This window comes from Staurois parvus, unplaced genomic scaffold (genome assembly GCF_062004578.1).
Source record: "Staurois parvus isolate SC_StPar_1 unplaced genomic scaffold, SC_StPar_1.0 ptg001774l, whole genome shotgun sequence".
Lineage (NCBI taxonomy): Eukaryota > Metazoa > Chordata > Amphibia > Anura > Ranidae > Staurois > Staurois parvus.
Window position 1 is genome coordinate 425,041 of NW_028319570.1, and position 16,282 is coordinate 441,322.

Below are 16,282 nucleotides of genomic sequence, written 5' to 3' on the forward strand. Positions count from 1 at the left end.
ACATATATTTGTAAATGCATTCCAAAAATGTAGATTTGTATTTTTAAAGACGTACAGTATATTTAAAAATGCAGTATATATATATTTATTTTTATTTTTTTTAAATATATTGAATACGGCCAAAATTGTACCATTTCAAATATACGCCAATATATTTGGGAAAAATATTCGCCAATATACACTCACCGGCCACTTTATTAGGTCCACCCATTCAATTGCTTGCTAATACAAATTGCTAAGCAGCCAATCACATGGCAGCAACTCAATGCATTTAGGTTACATTCACACTTGAGCGTTTTGTAGCTCGAAGCTCAGAAAACTTAAAAAAATCCATTCTTCTCTATGGTGCCTGTTCGTGTGATCAGGTGTGAACAGGCACTATAGAGGACAATTGATTTTTGTAAGTTTGAGCTTTTTTGGAGCTTCAAGCTACAAAACACTCAAGTGTGAATGCAGCCTTAGGCATCTAGGCGAGGTGAAGATGACTTAGTTACACAGTTAGTCTGGCTGAAAAAAGACAAAAGTCCATCCAGTTCAACCATTAAAAAAAAAAAGTTATAATCCTACATCCACAGTTGATCCAGAGGAAGGCAAAAAAACCCAGCAAAGCACGATCCAATTTGCTCCTGCAGGGAAAAAACTCCTCCCTGATCCCCCGAGAGGCAATCGGATATTCCCTGGATCAACTTTCCCTATAAATGTTATATCCAGTTATATTCTGTGTATCCAAGAAAGAATCCAGGACTTTCCTACAGCAATCCACTGAGCTGAAGTTTAAACCGAGCATCAGAATGGGGAAGAAAGGGGATTTAAGTGACTCTGAACGTGGCATGGTTGTTGGTGCCAGACAGGCTGGTCTGGGTATTTCAAAAACTGCCGATCTCCTGGGATTTTCACGCACAACCATCTCTAGGGTTTACAGAGAACGGTCCGAAAAATAGAAAATATCCAGTGAGCGGCAGCTGTGTGGAAGAAAATACCTTGTTGAGGTCAGAGGAGAATGGGCAGACTGGTTGCTGTGACATTCCGATGGTAGGCTCAGAATTTGGAAGAAACAACATAAAAGAATGGATCCATCCTTCCTTGTATCAATGGTTCAGGCTGGTGGTGTCATGGTGTGGGGAAGATTTTCTTGGCACTAGCAAGGTGGACCTAATAAAGTGGCCGGTAAGTGTATGTGTCCCATTGGAGACATCAGGGGCCACTTTTGAGGTGTGGTTAACAGAGAATGGTCCGAAAAAGAGAAAATATCCAGTGAGCGGCAGTTGTGTGGAGGAAAATGCCTTGTTGATGTCAGAGGAGAAAGGGCAGTCTGGTTCCAAAGGATAGAAAGGCAACAGTAACTCATGCCAATATGGATCAAAATCTCTGAGGAATGTTTCCAACACCTCGTTGAATCTACGCCATGAAGAATGAAGGCTGTTCTGAAGGCAAAAGGGGGTCCAACCCGGGACTAGCAAGGTGGACCTAATAAAGTGGCCGGTGAGTGTAGTCAAGTACATATTATTTCATGTTTTTTGAGATCTTCTACTTGGAGGTAGTTGTAGAATATATCCAGTGAGCGGCAGTTGTTTGGAGGGAAAATGCCTTGTTGAGGTCCAAGGTCAGAGAAGAATGGGCAGACTGGTTCAAGAGGGTAGAAAAGCAACAGTAACTCACGTCAATATGGACCAAAATCTCTGAGGAATGTCTCCAACACATTGTTGACTCTATGCCACAAAGAATGAAGGCAATTCTGAAGGCAAAAGGGGGTCCAACCTGGTACTAGCCAGTTGGACCTAATAAAGTGGCCGGTGAGTGTAGTCAAGTAGATATTACTTCATGTTTTTTGAGGTCTCCTTCTACTTGGAGGTAGTTGTATCTGACCTCCAGAAACATAGTAGGATGTTCCTGCACCAAATCAGGACTTCCCTATAGTCAAGTACATATTATTTCATGTTTTTTGAGATCTTCTACTTGGAGGTAGTTGTAGAATATATCCAGTGAGCGGCAGTTGTTTGGAGGGAAAATGCCTTGTTGAGGTCCAAGGTCAGAGAAGAATGGGCAAACTGGTTCAAGAGGGTAGAAAAGCAACAGTAACTCACGTCAATATGGACCAAAATCTCTGAGGAATGTTTCCAACACCTTGTTGACTCTATGCCACGAAGAATGAAGGCAATTCTGAAGGCAAAAGGGGGTCCAACCCGGTACTAGCCAGTTGGACCTAATAAAGTGGCCGGTGAGTGTAGTCAAGTACATATTATTTCATGTTTTTTGAGATCTTCTAGTTGGAGGTAGTTGTAGAAAATATCCAGTGAGCGGCAGCTGTTTGGAGGAAAATGCCTTGTTGAGGTCCATGGTCAGAGAAGAATGGGCAGTCTGGTTCAAGGTGCATAGAAAGGTAACAGTAACTCATGTCAATATGGACCAAAATCTCTGAGGAATGTTTCCAACACCTTGTTGAATCTACGCCATGAAGAATGAAGGCAATTCTGAAGGCAAAAGGGGGTCCAACACGGTACTAGCCAGTTGGACCTAATAAAGTGGCCGGTGAGTGTAGTCAAGTACATATTATTTCATGTTTTTTGAGATCTCCTTCTACTTGGAGGTAGTTGTATCTGACCTCCAGAAACATAGTAGGATGTTCCTGCACCAAATCAGGACTTCCCTATAAATATGGTCCCATACCTGGCAGATTTTTGACATCTTTCTAAATATTTCTTATATTTTGAATATTTGGTCAATAAAAGTTGTGTTTTAGGCCACGGTGGGTCTGAGGCGTGGGCTTAGCACATTCCCGCTCATTATCCTTTGAATGCCATTTCCCACAAACGGGCCAGCGGATTATAGTTTAGTGATAGCAATTTTTAATTATAAAATTATAGTTCAGGCCAGCAATTCGCAATTTATTATTATTTGTTTTTTATTCAACCCGACTCACGTTGAAGAATGTTTTTGGAATAAAGAAGCCAGTTTACTTCCCAACTGAATTAACCCTCTACTAATTCATACTAGTCCAATATTCAAACCAGCAGTATGAGCCCTACAGAAGAAGGAACCCTAAAGTACCCAAAAACTGTTGGCGTGTGGTTTCTGGGCCTCTAATTTTCAAGGAAAACTTTTGGACCTCTAAACATTTGGCGTTCTTCTTTTTCCTACACCTTCCGGTGCTTGGATGCACCTTTGAGGCCCCTTTGTGTTAGAGAGCTGCCTAGCCAAAATTGTTGTACTCTACAGCAGGGGGTCTCCAAACAAAGGGCCAGTTTGCTGTCCTACTGACTACTTCAATTTTTGGATCAAACTTGTCTGTATATCCTCCAAGGTGCCTAGTGCAGCAACACAAAGGAGGCCAGGGCCTCCCCCAGGAAAGAAAAGCTAATATAGCTAATGTGCTTGTCTTTATGTTAGCATATAGGGCTGAGATTGAGGGCGGGGGGGGCAGTGATTCAATGAGGTTCTACCCAGGGGCGGACTGACCATTTGGAAACTCGGGCACTGCCCGAGGGCCCGGGGTCAGTAGGGGGCCCCATGAGATGCTCCTGGTACCTTTTTCATAGGCTTTTTTAAGTTTGGGCAAGGACACAGGGGCCCAGGGGCGGACTGACCATTTGGAAACACGCGCACTGCCCGGGGGCCCGGGATCAGTAGGGGGCCCCATGAGATGCCCCTGGTACCATTTTCATAGGCTTTTTTGAGTTTAGGCAAGGACCAAGGGGCCCCATGATCCCCTATTGCCCGGAGGTCCCATGAGTTGTCAGTCCGTCCCTGGTTCTACCACATCCCACAGTGCTGTCAGTCTAACACGGAGTTGCTATGGGCAGGTCGGTGACCAACTTGAAATCCCTTACTGTAGAAGACAGTAAGGTCACCGGCCTGGCCGGTCACAAATTTTTTTTTTTTGGCAAAATAAGACATCACACACACAATGGTTTTGAGGTTAGGTCTAGGGCTCTGTTCACACTAGTGCCATTTCAGATGCAACTTGAACCGCAAGACATCGGACAGCACATTATTCTCTATGGCATCCATTCCCATCAATTCAACTTTTGGAAATGGTTCCTGTACTACCTTGGTGCAAATCCAGCATGATTTTGGCCCCATGGAATAGGCAAACCGCTTCTAAGTAGCATCCAAGCTGCATCCGAGTTGGACTACATATTCGCAGCCCAATCAGAATCGGGTGGCGAGCAGCGTGAACCTGGACTCAGAAGTTTGCCTGGACTGTAGCTTTATCATCGTTTGGTCTTTCTGCAAAGTTGTGCAAAGTCAAGAAGACTACCTAGCAGTAAAAAGGTTTAAAGATATAAAATTACGTGTAAGTTTGTATGAAGCAGCTAAACCGAAAACAAAAAAAGAGTTACATTTATGTCAAACATTCCGCTTACCGGCACAGAGAAGGAGATCTCCGGCGTGTCTTCTAACGTCAACGTGCAGCTTATTATTCCACGTTTTCTGCCATTTAAAGACTTATAAGTGACGGCTGCTTGTATTTCTATGGCGTTACTAGGCAGCAAGTCTTCTGTGCTCAATGGTACATCATTCTTCTTAACGCCTTTCTCATTAAAAATACACTATATTGCCAAAAGTATTGGGCCCGCCCTTCAAATCATGTGATTCAGGTGTTCCAATCCCCTCCATATCATGTGATTCAGGTGTTCCAATCCCCTCCATATCATGTGATTCAAGTGTTCCAATCCCCTCCATATCATGTGATTCAGGTGTTCCAATCCCCTCCATATCATGTGATTCAGGTGTTCCAATCCCCTCCCAATCATGGGATTCAGGTGTTCCAATCCCTTCCATATCATGTGATTCAAGTGTTCCAATCCCCTCCATGGCTACAAATGTATAAAATCAAGCCCCTAGGCATGAAGACTGCTTCTACAAACATTTGTGAAAGAATGGGTCGCTCTCAGGAGCTCAGTGACTCAAAGCAATCTCTTCCAAAAAGACCCATGGGCTGAAGGAAAGGCTATACTGTACATACACTATATTGCCCAAAGTATTGGGCCCGCCCTCCAAATCATGTGATTCAGGTGTTCCAATCCTCTCCATGGACACAGGTGTATACAATCAAGCCCCTAGGCATGCAGACGGCTTCTACAAACATTGGTGAAAGAATGGGTCGCTCTCAGGAGCTCAGTGACTCCAAGCGTGGTCCCGTGATAGGTGGCCACCTGGGCAATAAGTCCATCCGTGACATTTCCTGGCTACTAAATATTCCACGCTCAACTGTTAGTGGGATTATAACAAAGTGGAAGCCACTGGGAACAACAGCCACTCAGCCACCAAGTGGTAGGCCACGTCACATGACAGGGCGGGGTAAGTGCATGCTGAAGCACACAGTGTGCAGAAGTTGCCAACTGTCTGCAGAGTCAATAGCTAAAGACCTCCAAGCTTGGTGTGGCCTTCAGATGAGCCCAACAACAGTGCGTAGAGAACTTCATGGAATGGGTTTCCATGGCCGAGCAGCTGCATCCAAGCCTTCCATCACCAAGTGCCATGCAAAGCGTTGGATGCCGTGGCGTAAAGCACGCCACCACTGGATTCTAGAGCAGTGGAGATGTGTTTTCTGGAGGGACCAATCACGCTTCTCTGTCTGGCAATCCGATGGACATGTCTGGGTTTGGTGGTGGCCAGGAGAACGGTACTTGCCTGACTGCATTGTGCCAAGTGTAATGTTTGGTGGAGGGGAGATTATGGTGTGGGGTTGTTCCTCAGGGGTGGGCTTGGCCACCTAGTTCCAGTGAAGGGAACTCTTAAGGTGCCATTTTGGACAATTTCATGCTCGCAACTTTGTGGGAAGAGTTTGGGGATGGCCCCTTCCTGTTCCAACATGACTGCGCACCAGTGCACAAAGCAAGGTCCATAAAGACATGGAGGATCCAGTTTGGGGTGGGGGAACTTGACTGGCCTGCACAGAGTCCTGACTTCAACCCCATAGAACACCTTTGGGATGAATTAGAGCGGAGACTGCAAACCAGGCCTCCTCCCCCGACATCAGTGCCTGACCTGACAAATGTGCTTCTGGAAGAATGGTCCAACCTTCCCATAGACACCCTCCTAAACCTTGTGGACGGCCTTCCCAGAAGAGTTGAAGCTGTTATAGCTGCAAAGGGCGGGGCCAACTCAATATTGAACCCTACGGACTAAGACTGGGGGGCCATTAAAGGTCATGTGCATGGAAAGGGCGGGGCCAACTCAATATTGGACCCTACGGACTAAGACTGGGGGGCCATTAAAGGTCATGTGCATGGAAAGGGCGGGGCCAACTCAATACTGAACCCTACGGACTAAGACTGGGAGGCCATTAAAGGTCATGTGTGTGGAAAGGCCGGCGGCCCAATACTTCTGGCAATATAGTGTATATTATGTTCTGAGTTCCTCAGAATTTACATATTTATTTTAAAAAAGTACCAAAAAATGATTTGACATAAACCTGTGATTTACGTTTCATGGCCCTCTAAGGCAGCATTTTAGCCTGCAGACGAGGACTAGAAATGCAAACTAAGCCTTCCCAGCAGCTGCTACATAAGACAACAGCAAGAAAAGGTTCAAGGAATGGCAGTAGCAAGCTAGTTCGCACAAAGGCACAAAATGATAATATTTTGCTCATTGTGTCTGATTTGTTACGGGCTGCTATCAGGGTGCTAGCAGTATAAATTATTGCTGTAGGAGACATTGGCGATAGGAAATTGGTCAACAATTTGAAGCCGTGGGCCGGCGCTTATTCGTCCTTCACTAAGAATTCAACTTTGTCCATATCCAACTCCGGGAGGATGAAGATGCAGTAGCAAATAAACCACAGCAGGATCCCGATGGGATACAGCTTCCTCAGGTCATGATCGGACATGAAAGCTCCAGATCCCGGGGACCCACTTTGGGTGTCACCATACTCGTTTTTGCTGCAAAGAAAGAGAAAAGGACAGTTAAAAAATAGAAGAGAAGAGCATATACAAAAAGGTACTAGCTACGAGTTCTCGAATTCCACAGAATGCAAACCTCTAAGAGGGAGCATACAAGTTGTTGAGTAGGTCAGGGGTCTCCAGACTTACTATACAAAGGGCCAGTTTACTGTCCTTCAGACTTTAGTGGGGCCGGACTGTGGACATTGGGTGTAGAAAATCCTCCCCCATCATGGAAGTAAATGATGCCCCATCATTGGTGTCAATGACAGGAATGTGCCCCATTGTTTTTGTCAGTGAAAGGAACTGTGATCCATCTCTGGTGTCGTTGGAAGAAATTGCACCCCATCATTGGTGTCGTTGGGAGGAATAGTGCCCCATCATTGGTATCGTTGGGAGGAATCGTATCCCATCATTGGTGTCGTTGGGAGGAATCGTGCCCCATCGTTGGGAGGAATTGTGTCCCATCGTTGGGAGGAATCGTGTCCCATCGTTGGGAGAAATCGTGTCCCATCATTGGTGTCGTTGGGAGGAATCGTGCCCCATCGTTGGGAGGAATCGTGTCCCATCATTGGGAGAAATCGTGTCCCATCATTGGGAGAAATCGTGTCCCATCATTGGTGTCGTTGGGAGGAATCGTGCCCCATCGTTGGGAGAAATCGTGTCCCATCATTGGGAGAAATCGTGCCCCATCCTTAGTGTCAGTGGGCCCCTAGCGTTGGTGTCACTGGGAGGAACTTTGCCCCATTGTTGGTGTCAATGTTGAAATAGTGCTCCAAGGGCCAGCTAAAAGCAGACGAAGGGCCGCATCTGGGCCCTGGGCCACAGTTTGGAGACCACTGGAGTAGGTGGTACTACACCCCAGATAAAAGCTTCTCTTGCAGATCACCAGACTGTTAATGAAAGTATCCCATGATATGGCAGAATTGTTAAGTAGCCTCCTCCTTCTGGAGAACGGTTGGCGGTCTGGTGTTGGATAGCTTCAGATGTTGGACACAACTGATGGCTTGGTCAATGTTACTGAAAGAGGGAGCATTCAAGTTCTGGAGGAAGCGGTTCTACACCCCAGCTTGACTTCATAAAAACTTCCCGTCTAGTTCTCCTGATTGTTTATGAAAGTGTCCCATGATGTGGTGGCATTGCACAGTAGCCTCTTTTGGATCTTTGTTACTCAAAGAGGGAGTATACAGGTTGTTGAGTATGAGGTACTATGACCCAGCTAGACAGATGTTGAACACAACTGATGGCTTGGTCAATGTTACTGAAAGAGGGAGCATTCAAGTTCTGGAGAAAGTGGTACTACACCCCCACTAGACCTTATGGAAGCTTCCTGTCCAGTTCGAATGATTGTTATTGAAAGTGTCCCATGATGTGGTGGCATTGCAAAGTAGCCTCCTACTTCTGGTGGACCATTGGGGGTCTGGTCCTCGATCTCCTCAGATGCAGGATACAACTGATGCCTTAGACAACGTTATTCAACGAGGGAGCATACAGGTTTATGAGAACGTGATACTACACCCCAGATAAACTTTATAAAGCTTGCCCTCTAGTTCTCCAGATTGTTATTGAAAGTGCCCCATGATATGGTGGAATGAGCAACCTTTTGGAGGACAATTGAAGGTCTGCTGTTGGATCTCTGATTTCAGGTTCTCAGGATTTATCTGAGCTTTGTCTGAGCTTTCAGAAAGCAGGGGGCGGAGAGCTGAAATTACACTCAGCAGAGCTCAGTAAGGAAAACTCTAACAACTGATTGGAGGGAAGGGACACACACAGAGCTGAGACTGTCGATCACAGGCTGTGTGCTGGAGGTTGTTTCCCTGTCACCTTTTTGCTCTTGGTGTTAGGAAAATCTGTCAGATGTGACTGGTGCTGATAGCAGAGGAAAGGGGCAGCAAACAGAAATGACACTCAGTGCTCTGGATTGAGGCAAGTACACACTATAGAGGGATAGGCTTTGTTCATGTTTCAAATCTGAAGTTTACAACCACTTTAAGGATCTCCTTTAGTGTCACTTTAAGCTCTATGTTCACCCATCGCCTTTGATGAACGGAACTCACCTCAGTCCTGAATTTTGGTCTTTATCATCCTCTGTGTGTTCCTCCCTCAAAGTGATCAGATTCTGCCAAATACGCATGAAAATATTGTTATTCTTTAAAAGAATAAAAAGTGAAAATTAGATTAAAAATGACAAAAGATGAAAAGAGTTACAATCATTGAATCTGATTAATAGCCGAAGCCAAAACCTTTATTCCTGCCTCTGTCAAGGCTCAGGATCGAATTTTCTCCACCATGGCCTCTTCTATTCTACGCCTCTTTTTGTCTGCTAATGACTTATAATACTTTGTATCTGGAACATGCAGCCACCCTCCGAAAATATGTGCTTACAGTGTTACTAAATCCAGGACCCGCATTCACTATATCCGCTCTCCCCGGACCCCGCATTCACTATATCCCCTCTCCCCGGACCCCGCATTCACTATATCCGCTCTCCCTGGACCCCGCATTCATTATATCCTCTCTCCCCGGACCCCCCATTCACTATATCCGCTCTCCCCGGACCCCGCATTCATTATATCCGCTCTCCCCAGACCCCGCATTCACTATATCCGCTCTCCCCGGACCCCGCATTCACTATATCCGCTCTCCCCGGACCCTGCATTCACTATATCCGCTCTCCCCGGACCCTGCATTCACTATATCCGCTCTCCCCGGACCCCGCATTCACTATATCCGCTCTCCCCGGACCCCGCATTCATTATATCCGCTCTCCCCGGACCCCCCATTCACTATATCCTCTCTCCCCGGGCCCCGCATTCACTATATCCGCTCTCCCCGGACCCCCCATTCACTATATCCGCTCTCCCCGGACCCCGCATTCATTATATCCTCTCTCCCCGGACCCCGCATTCACTATATCCGCTCTCCCCGGACCCCCCATTCACTATATCCGCTCTCCCCGCACCCCGCATTCACTATATCCGCTCTCCCCGGACCCCGCATTCACTATATCCGCTCTCCCCGGACCCCGCATTCACTATATCCGCTCTCCCCGGACCCCGCATTCACTATATCCGCTCTCCCCGGACCCCGCATTCACTATATCTGCTCTCCCCGGACCCCCCATTCACTATATCCGCTCTCCCCGCACCCCGCATTCACTATATCTGCTCTCCCCGGACCCCGCATTCACTATATCCGCTCTCCCACAGTACTCAGAACATGGAAATGCAATAATTTTAGTAAATATAAACTGATAAATCCCTTTTCTCATCAGCAGTATAGAGCAGTCTTGTGACTTCTATCAGTGTCCAGCAGATTACTGGTTAAAGCTTGTAGGAGGAGTTTTCATTCTGCTTTAGGAGGATGCAGAACCCCTGGCCTCTTTCTGAACAGAGAGGATTAGCCCTGTGCTGATCACATGCACTCTCCCAAGAAAAAAAAAACCTCTCTAGCAATACACACCAAACTGAGCTTGTGAAGAGTGTCTCCACACGATATAACTTATCAAGAGATAAAAGGGGGACGCTAGAAGAAGGGGAGGATCAGAGAAGACAGGATCAAACAGCCTTTTTACATAATGTGGAGGATTAACCCCTTAGGTTCCACAGTGAGTATAACCAGCATGCTTTGCTGCATCTACAGACTGATGTCACTGTTGCGGGTTTAGTAACACTTTAAGTACTTGAACCCCAAGGCCACGTCTGACATTTCTCTCCTACATGTACACAAATCTGCATTTTTTTGCTAGAAAATTACCTAGAACCCCCAAACATTATATATTTTTAAGCAAAGACCATGGAGAATAAATGGTGGGTGTTGCGATTTTTGTATATCACGATATTTGCGCAGTCGTTTGTCAAACACCAATTTTTTTTTGGGGAAAAAAAACCTCAATGAATTTTAGTGAACACAAACACAATATAATACCCAATTTTTTTTTTTGAAAAATATAAAAAAAAGATGCCACAGTATATTGGCTACAAACGCGTCACGCTTTAAAATTGCGCAGAAGGGCAACTGATTACATTAAATTATCCATAGGAGACCCTTCAAAAACCTTTACAGGTCCCCGGATCAGAGCCCCATACACACAATGAGAATGTCTGACGAACGATCGCCCGCTTTTTTTTTTTTTTTTTTTTCATGCGAGTTTACGATCGATAATAAAAAAAGGTTACTAAATTTACCAAAAATCTAGTAGGATAGAATAAAAATTTGATGTCATGTACAGTGAAGGAAATATTTGCTCCTCGGCTGATGTTGAATGTTCGCCCCTCACACAGAAATGATCGGTCTAACAATGGAATGTTCGCCCCTCACACAGAAATGATCGATCTAACAATGGAATGTTCGCCCCTCACACAGAAATGATCGGTCTAACAATGGAATGTTCGGTGTAACACTGAGAGACAGAATACAACAACAAATTCAGCAGAAATGCGTCTAACAAATGATGACGGATCTGCATGTTCATGAGGGAAAGAAGGATTTGATCCCCTATCATTCAGCAGGATTTCTGGCTCCCAGGTGTCTCTCATACAGGTAACAAGCTGAGATTAGAAGCAGTCTCTTAAAGGGAGTGCTGCTAATCTCATTGTGTTACCTGTATAAAAGACACCTGTCCACAGGAGCCATCAAACCATCAGATTCCAAACTCTCCACCATGGCAAAGACCAAAGAGCTGTCCAAGGATGTCAGGGACAAGATGGTAGACCTACACAAGGCTGGACTGGGCTACCAAACTATGGCCAAGCAGCTTGGTGAGAAGGTGACAACAGTTGGTGCAATCATTCACAAATGGAAGAAACACAAAACAAGTGTAATGTATTTGTATTGGATTTGCAGATGAAAACTATAATGATTAAACAAAAAAATTGTACAGTTTGGTATTTTGCATTTTTTTAGCGTTCCCCCCCCCCCCCCCCCCCAAAAAAAAAAAATTTTGGGGGTTAAAAAACATCCAAAAACGCAGGTATGCGGCATTTTAGTGCAATTTTTTGAAGCATTAGAGTGTTTTTACAGCTAAAAAAAACTCCTCTAGAAACCCACTAGATCTGGGGGGTTTTCCCAGCCAAAAAAAGTTTTTAGCATTTTTGCATTAGCATTTAGCCGCATTTGCGTTTTTCCACGTTTTGGTTTTTTTAACCCAAAAATTTTTTTTTTTGGTCTGAAAAACGTCCAAAAACGTGAGGTGTTTTACTGCGTTTCTCAGCTTTACAGTGTGTTTACAGCTAAAAAAACTCCTCCAGAATCCCACTATTCCTGGGTTTTTTTCCAGCCAAAAAACGTTGATTCCAGTCTGTGTGTGTATGGACACCGAGGATAACATGCTGGGGGGGCTACCGGCTGTAGAAAAAAACCCATCAAAAGCCAAAAACAGCCGCTGTAAAAACGTCCCGTGTGCGTGAGGAATCAAGCATGGGGGCGCTTTAAAAAAAATATTTAATTTTATTATTTGTTTGCTTTTTTTTTTTTTTTTTCACTGTAACTTTCATTTTGTTTTCTGGATCAACTTTATTGCTATCACAGGATGGGCCGTGACAGGTCCTCTTTATGGAGAAATCTTCTGTCTGTTAGACCCCCAGATCTCTCCTCTGACCTCCAAAGCATCTGATCGAGACCAAGATCGGATACTGCTGTACAAGCCGGTAACAGCTTGCCACCGGCCGACCCGGAAATCGGAAGTGACGAAATCCCCACCGCTTCTGGTTTATGACATCACAGAAGAGGGGTGGGAACTTCTGTTCCCTCCACTCTTCCTAGGGAATGCGACCGAATAGGTTGCGTCTTTATTGGTCTCCCCAATTGGACAGGAGAGTCTAGTAAAGACAGTGGAAAAGGGGGGGGGGGAGGGGCTTCCACTGCCTGTAAAAGTGATCCAGCGGTTGTATAGCCGCTGGATCACTATTACAGAAAAATAAAAAAGAGAATCGCCAGCTGATAAGAACAATACCAAGATCATGGTTGTAGCTGTAACTACAATCCTGGTATAACCACCTCAATACCAGGCTGTATATATACAAATGGCGTTAATGATGTGGCTACAGCAGGACTTCACTCAAAAATCGGTTAACCCCCGTTAAAGTTTTTTTGAAGATTGGGGGAGGGGGGAGTGAGTACTGATTGTTATCGGTACCCACTTCTGCAATCCTCACCTAGGTAAGGATGGTGTCTCTTGCAACCCCAACCAACTATGCATTGTTGATAAGTCATTACCCTTGTGCTGATTTTTTTTTTATCATTCATCTGCCCATTCTCCATTCATAAATCGTTTTTCATTCATGGAAGCTATAGCACAGCTTCTATGAATGGAGAACGGGGGAGGGGTGTGGAAATGGGGGCATAGTTGGTACACTTGATGAATGCCTATGGCAGGTCCCTCGGCTCTGTTAACCTCCATGGAAGTGGAAGAGTACGGTGGTGCAAAGTAGGCATGCTTGATGACTGCCTATGAGGAGGGTGGGGGTTGGGAGTAGGGTGTCAATGGAGGAAGATTTGAATGAATGCAGGAGCCCATCAGCACAAGGGATACAATGCATTGTTACTAAGTCATGTTCCTTGTGCTGAATTTTTTTTTTTTTCATTCATCTGCCCTTCCTCCATTCATAGATCGTTTTTCATTCATGGAAGCTATAGCACAGCTTCTATGAATGGAGAACGGGGGAGGGGTGTGGAAATGGGGGCATAGTTGGTACACTTGATGTATGCCTATGGCAGGTCCCTCGGCTCTGTTAACCTCCATGGAAGTGGAAGAGTACGATGGTGCAAAGTCGGCACGCTTGATGACTGCCTATGAGGGTGGTGGGGGTTGGGAGTAGGGTGTCGATGGAGAAAGATTTGAATGAATGCAGAAGCCCAGCAGCACAAGGGATACAATGCATTGTTAGTAAGTCATGTTCCTTGTGCTGATTAATTTTTTTTTTCATTCATCTGCCCTTCCTCCATTCATTGATGGTTTTTCATTCATGGAAGCTATAGCACAGCTTCTATGAATGAAGAATGGGCGAGGGGGAGGGGGGGGGTGGAAATGGTGAGCATAATTGGCACAACTGATGAATGCCCATGAGGGTGGTGGGGGTTGGGAGTAGGGTGCCGATGGAGAAAGATTTGAATGAATGCAGGAGCCCAGCAGGCAGCACAAGGGATACAACGCATTCTTAGTAAGTCATGACCCTAGTGCTGTTTTTTTTTTTCATTCATCTGCCCTTCCTCCATTCATAGATCATTCTTCATTCATGGAAGCTATAGTACAGCTTCTATGAATGGAGAAGGGGGTGGAAATGGTGGGCATAATTGCAACATGAATGCCTATGACAGGTCCCTCGGCTCTGTTAACCTCCAATGAACGGGAAGATCACGTTGGTGGGGGTTGGGGAAGGTGGTGGGGTGTCAATGGAGAAAGATTTGAATGAATGCAGGAGCCCATCAGCACAAGGGATACAATGCATTGTTAGTAAATAATATCCCTTTTGCTGAGTTTTTTTTTTTTTACTGAACTTAAGCTGTCCATAGATGGATTAAAATTGAAAGCGGTTCAGCGGGGACCGGCTGAATTTGGAACCATGTGTGACCTTCCCTGTTCGACAGAAGTCGATCGTTGAACCGGATTGCTAAAAAATGTTTCTCGATCAGCGTCTGCATTGTTAGAAGCGGGCAATGGCTGCCTGCGTATTTTCTAACCCTTTCCACCAATCTGGGCATTGCCATTATATACAGATAGGAGGACATAACTGGAGGAAAGGCCGTGGTTGTGTCTTCTGCAATATATAAATAAAAAGGAAAGCGACTTACCAAAGGTTTGTGAACTTTGCGCTCTCTTCTGTTGCGGGCGCGCGCGCCATTCTGTAGCTCTCTGTGAAAAATGCAAAATGTGTCAACTGGACGTTGCTCAACACCAGAATATCTTCCCCATGAAGGACTTAGTCTTCCTCCCGTAGACATGGATGACTTGGGGACTAAAGGATAATAAATGTCGCCAGGGCCGGGACAAGGGGTGGGCGGGAGGGGCAGCTGCCCCGGGCGCAATGGTTTACTATAGGGATGGGGGGCGCCCTCCTTCTGTTACAAGGCTGACAGCAGCAGTGATTTTGAAAAGCGAGTGACTGCCAGGTGTAGGATCTCCTAAGCTTCCACAACATAAATGGGGAGGCGGGGGGGGGGGGGCAATGTCATGTGTTCCCACACACCATCAATCATGAAAAAAAAAATCGCAGCCGCTATCAAACCCGGATCAGAATTGCATCATCTCCCCTTATTCCTAAAGTGTATATAGTTAGTCTGGCTGAAAGAAGACAAAAGTCCATCCAATTCAACCATTAACCCCTTCCAGTCCGGACACTTTCCCCCCCTTCCAGTCCGGACACTTTCACCCCCTTCCAGTCCAGACACTTTCACCCCCTTCCAGTCCAGACACTTTCACCCCCTTCCAGTCCAGACACTTTCACCCCCTTCCAGTCCGGACACTTTCCCCCCCCTTCCAGTCCGGACACTTTCACCCCCTTCCAGTCCGGACACTTTCACCCCCTTCCAGTCCGGACACTTTCACTCCCTTCAAGTCCGGACACTTTCCCCCCCTTCCAGTCCGGACACTTTCACCTCTTCAAGTCCAGACACTTTCCCCCCCTTCCAGTCCGGACACTTTCACTCCCTTCCAGTCTGGACACTTTCACCCCCTTCAAGTCCGGACACTTTCACCCCCCTTCCAGTGCGGACACTTGCCCCCCCTTCCAGTGCGGACACTTTCACCCCCTTCAAGTCCAGACACTTTCACCCCCCTTCCAGTCCGGACACTTTCACCCCCTTCCAGTCTGGACACTTTCACCCCCTTCAAGTCCGGACACTTTCACCCCCCTTCCAGTGCGGACACTTGCCCCCCCTTCCAGTGCGGACACTTTCACCCCCTTCCTGCCCAGGCCAATTTTGAGCTTTCAGCGCCATCACATGTCATAGTGTGATGGATCCATCCTGCCTTGTATCAATGGTTCAGGCTGGTGACTGCCAGGTGTAGGATCTCCTAAGCTTCCACAACATAAATGGGGAGGCGGGGGGGGGCAATGTCATGTGTTCCCACACACCATCAATCATGAAAAAAAAAAATCGCAGCCGCTATCAAACCCAGATCAGAATTGCATCATCTCCCCTTATTCCTAAAGTGTATATAGTTAGTCTGGCTGAAAGAAGACAAAAGTCCATCCAATTCAACCATTAACCCCTTCCAGTCCGGACACTTTCACCCCCCTTCCAGTCCGGACACTTTCCCCCCCTTCCAGTCCGGACACTTTCACCCCCTTCCAGTTCAGACACTTTCCCCCCCTTCCAGTCCGGACGCTTTCCCCCCCTTCCAGTCCGGACGCTTTCACCCCCTTCCAGTCCGGACGCTTTCACCCCCTTCCAGTCCG

The 16,282-nt window shown here is 46.2% G+C and overlaps 1 protein-coding gene across 1 annotated transcript in view; it reads right to left on the minus strand.

The window, feature by feature from the left end:
- Positions 1-2,823: 2,823 nt before the first annotated feature.
- CLMN (calmin) overlaps positions 2,824-16,282 on the minus strand; it is a 51,195-nt gene continuing 37,736 nt past the window's right edge. Inside the window, 3 exon segments of the mRNA XM_089663815.1 lie at positions 2,824-6,884; positions 8,942-9,003; positions 14,676-14,736. Of these exon segments, the coding sequence (XP_089519941.1) occupies positions 6,707-6,884; positions 8,942-9,003; positions 14,676-14,736 (301 nt within the window). The 3' untranslated portion in view covers positions 2,824-6,706.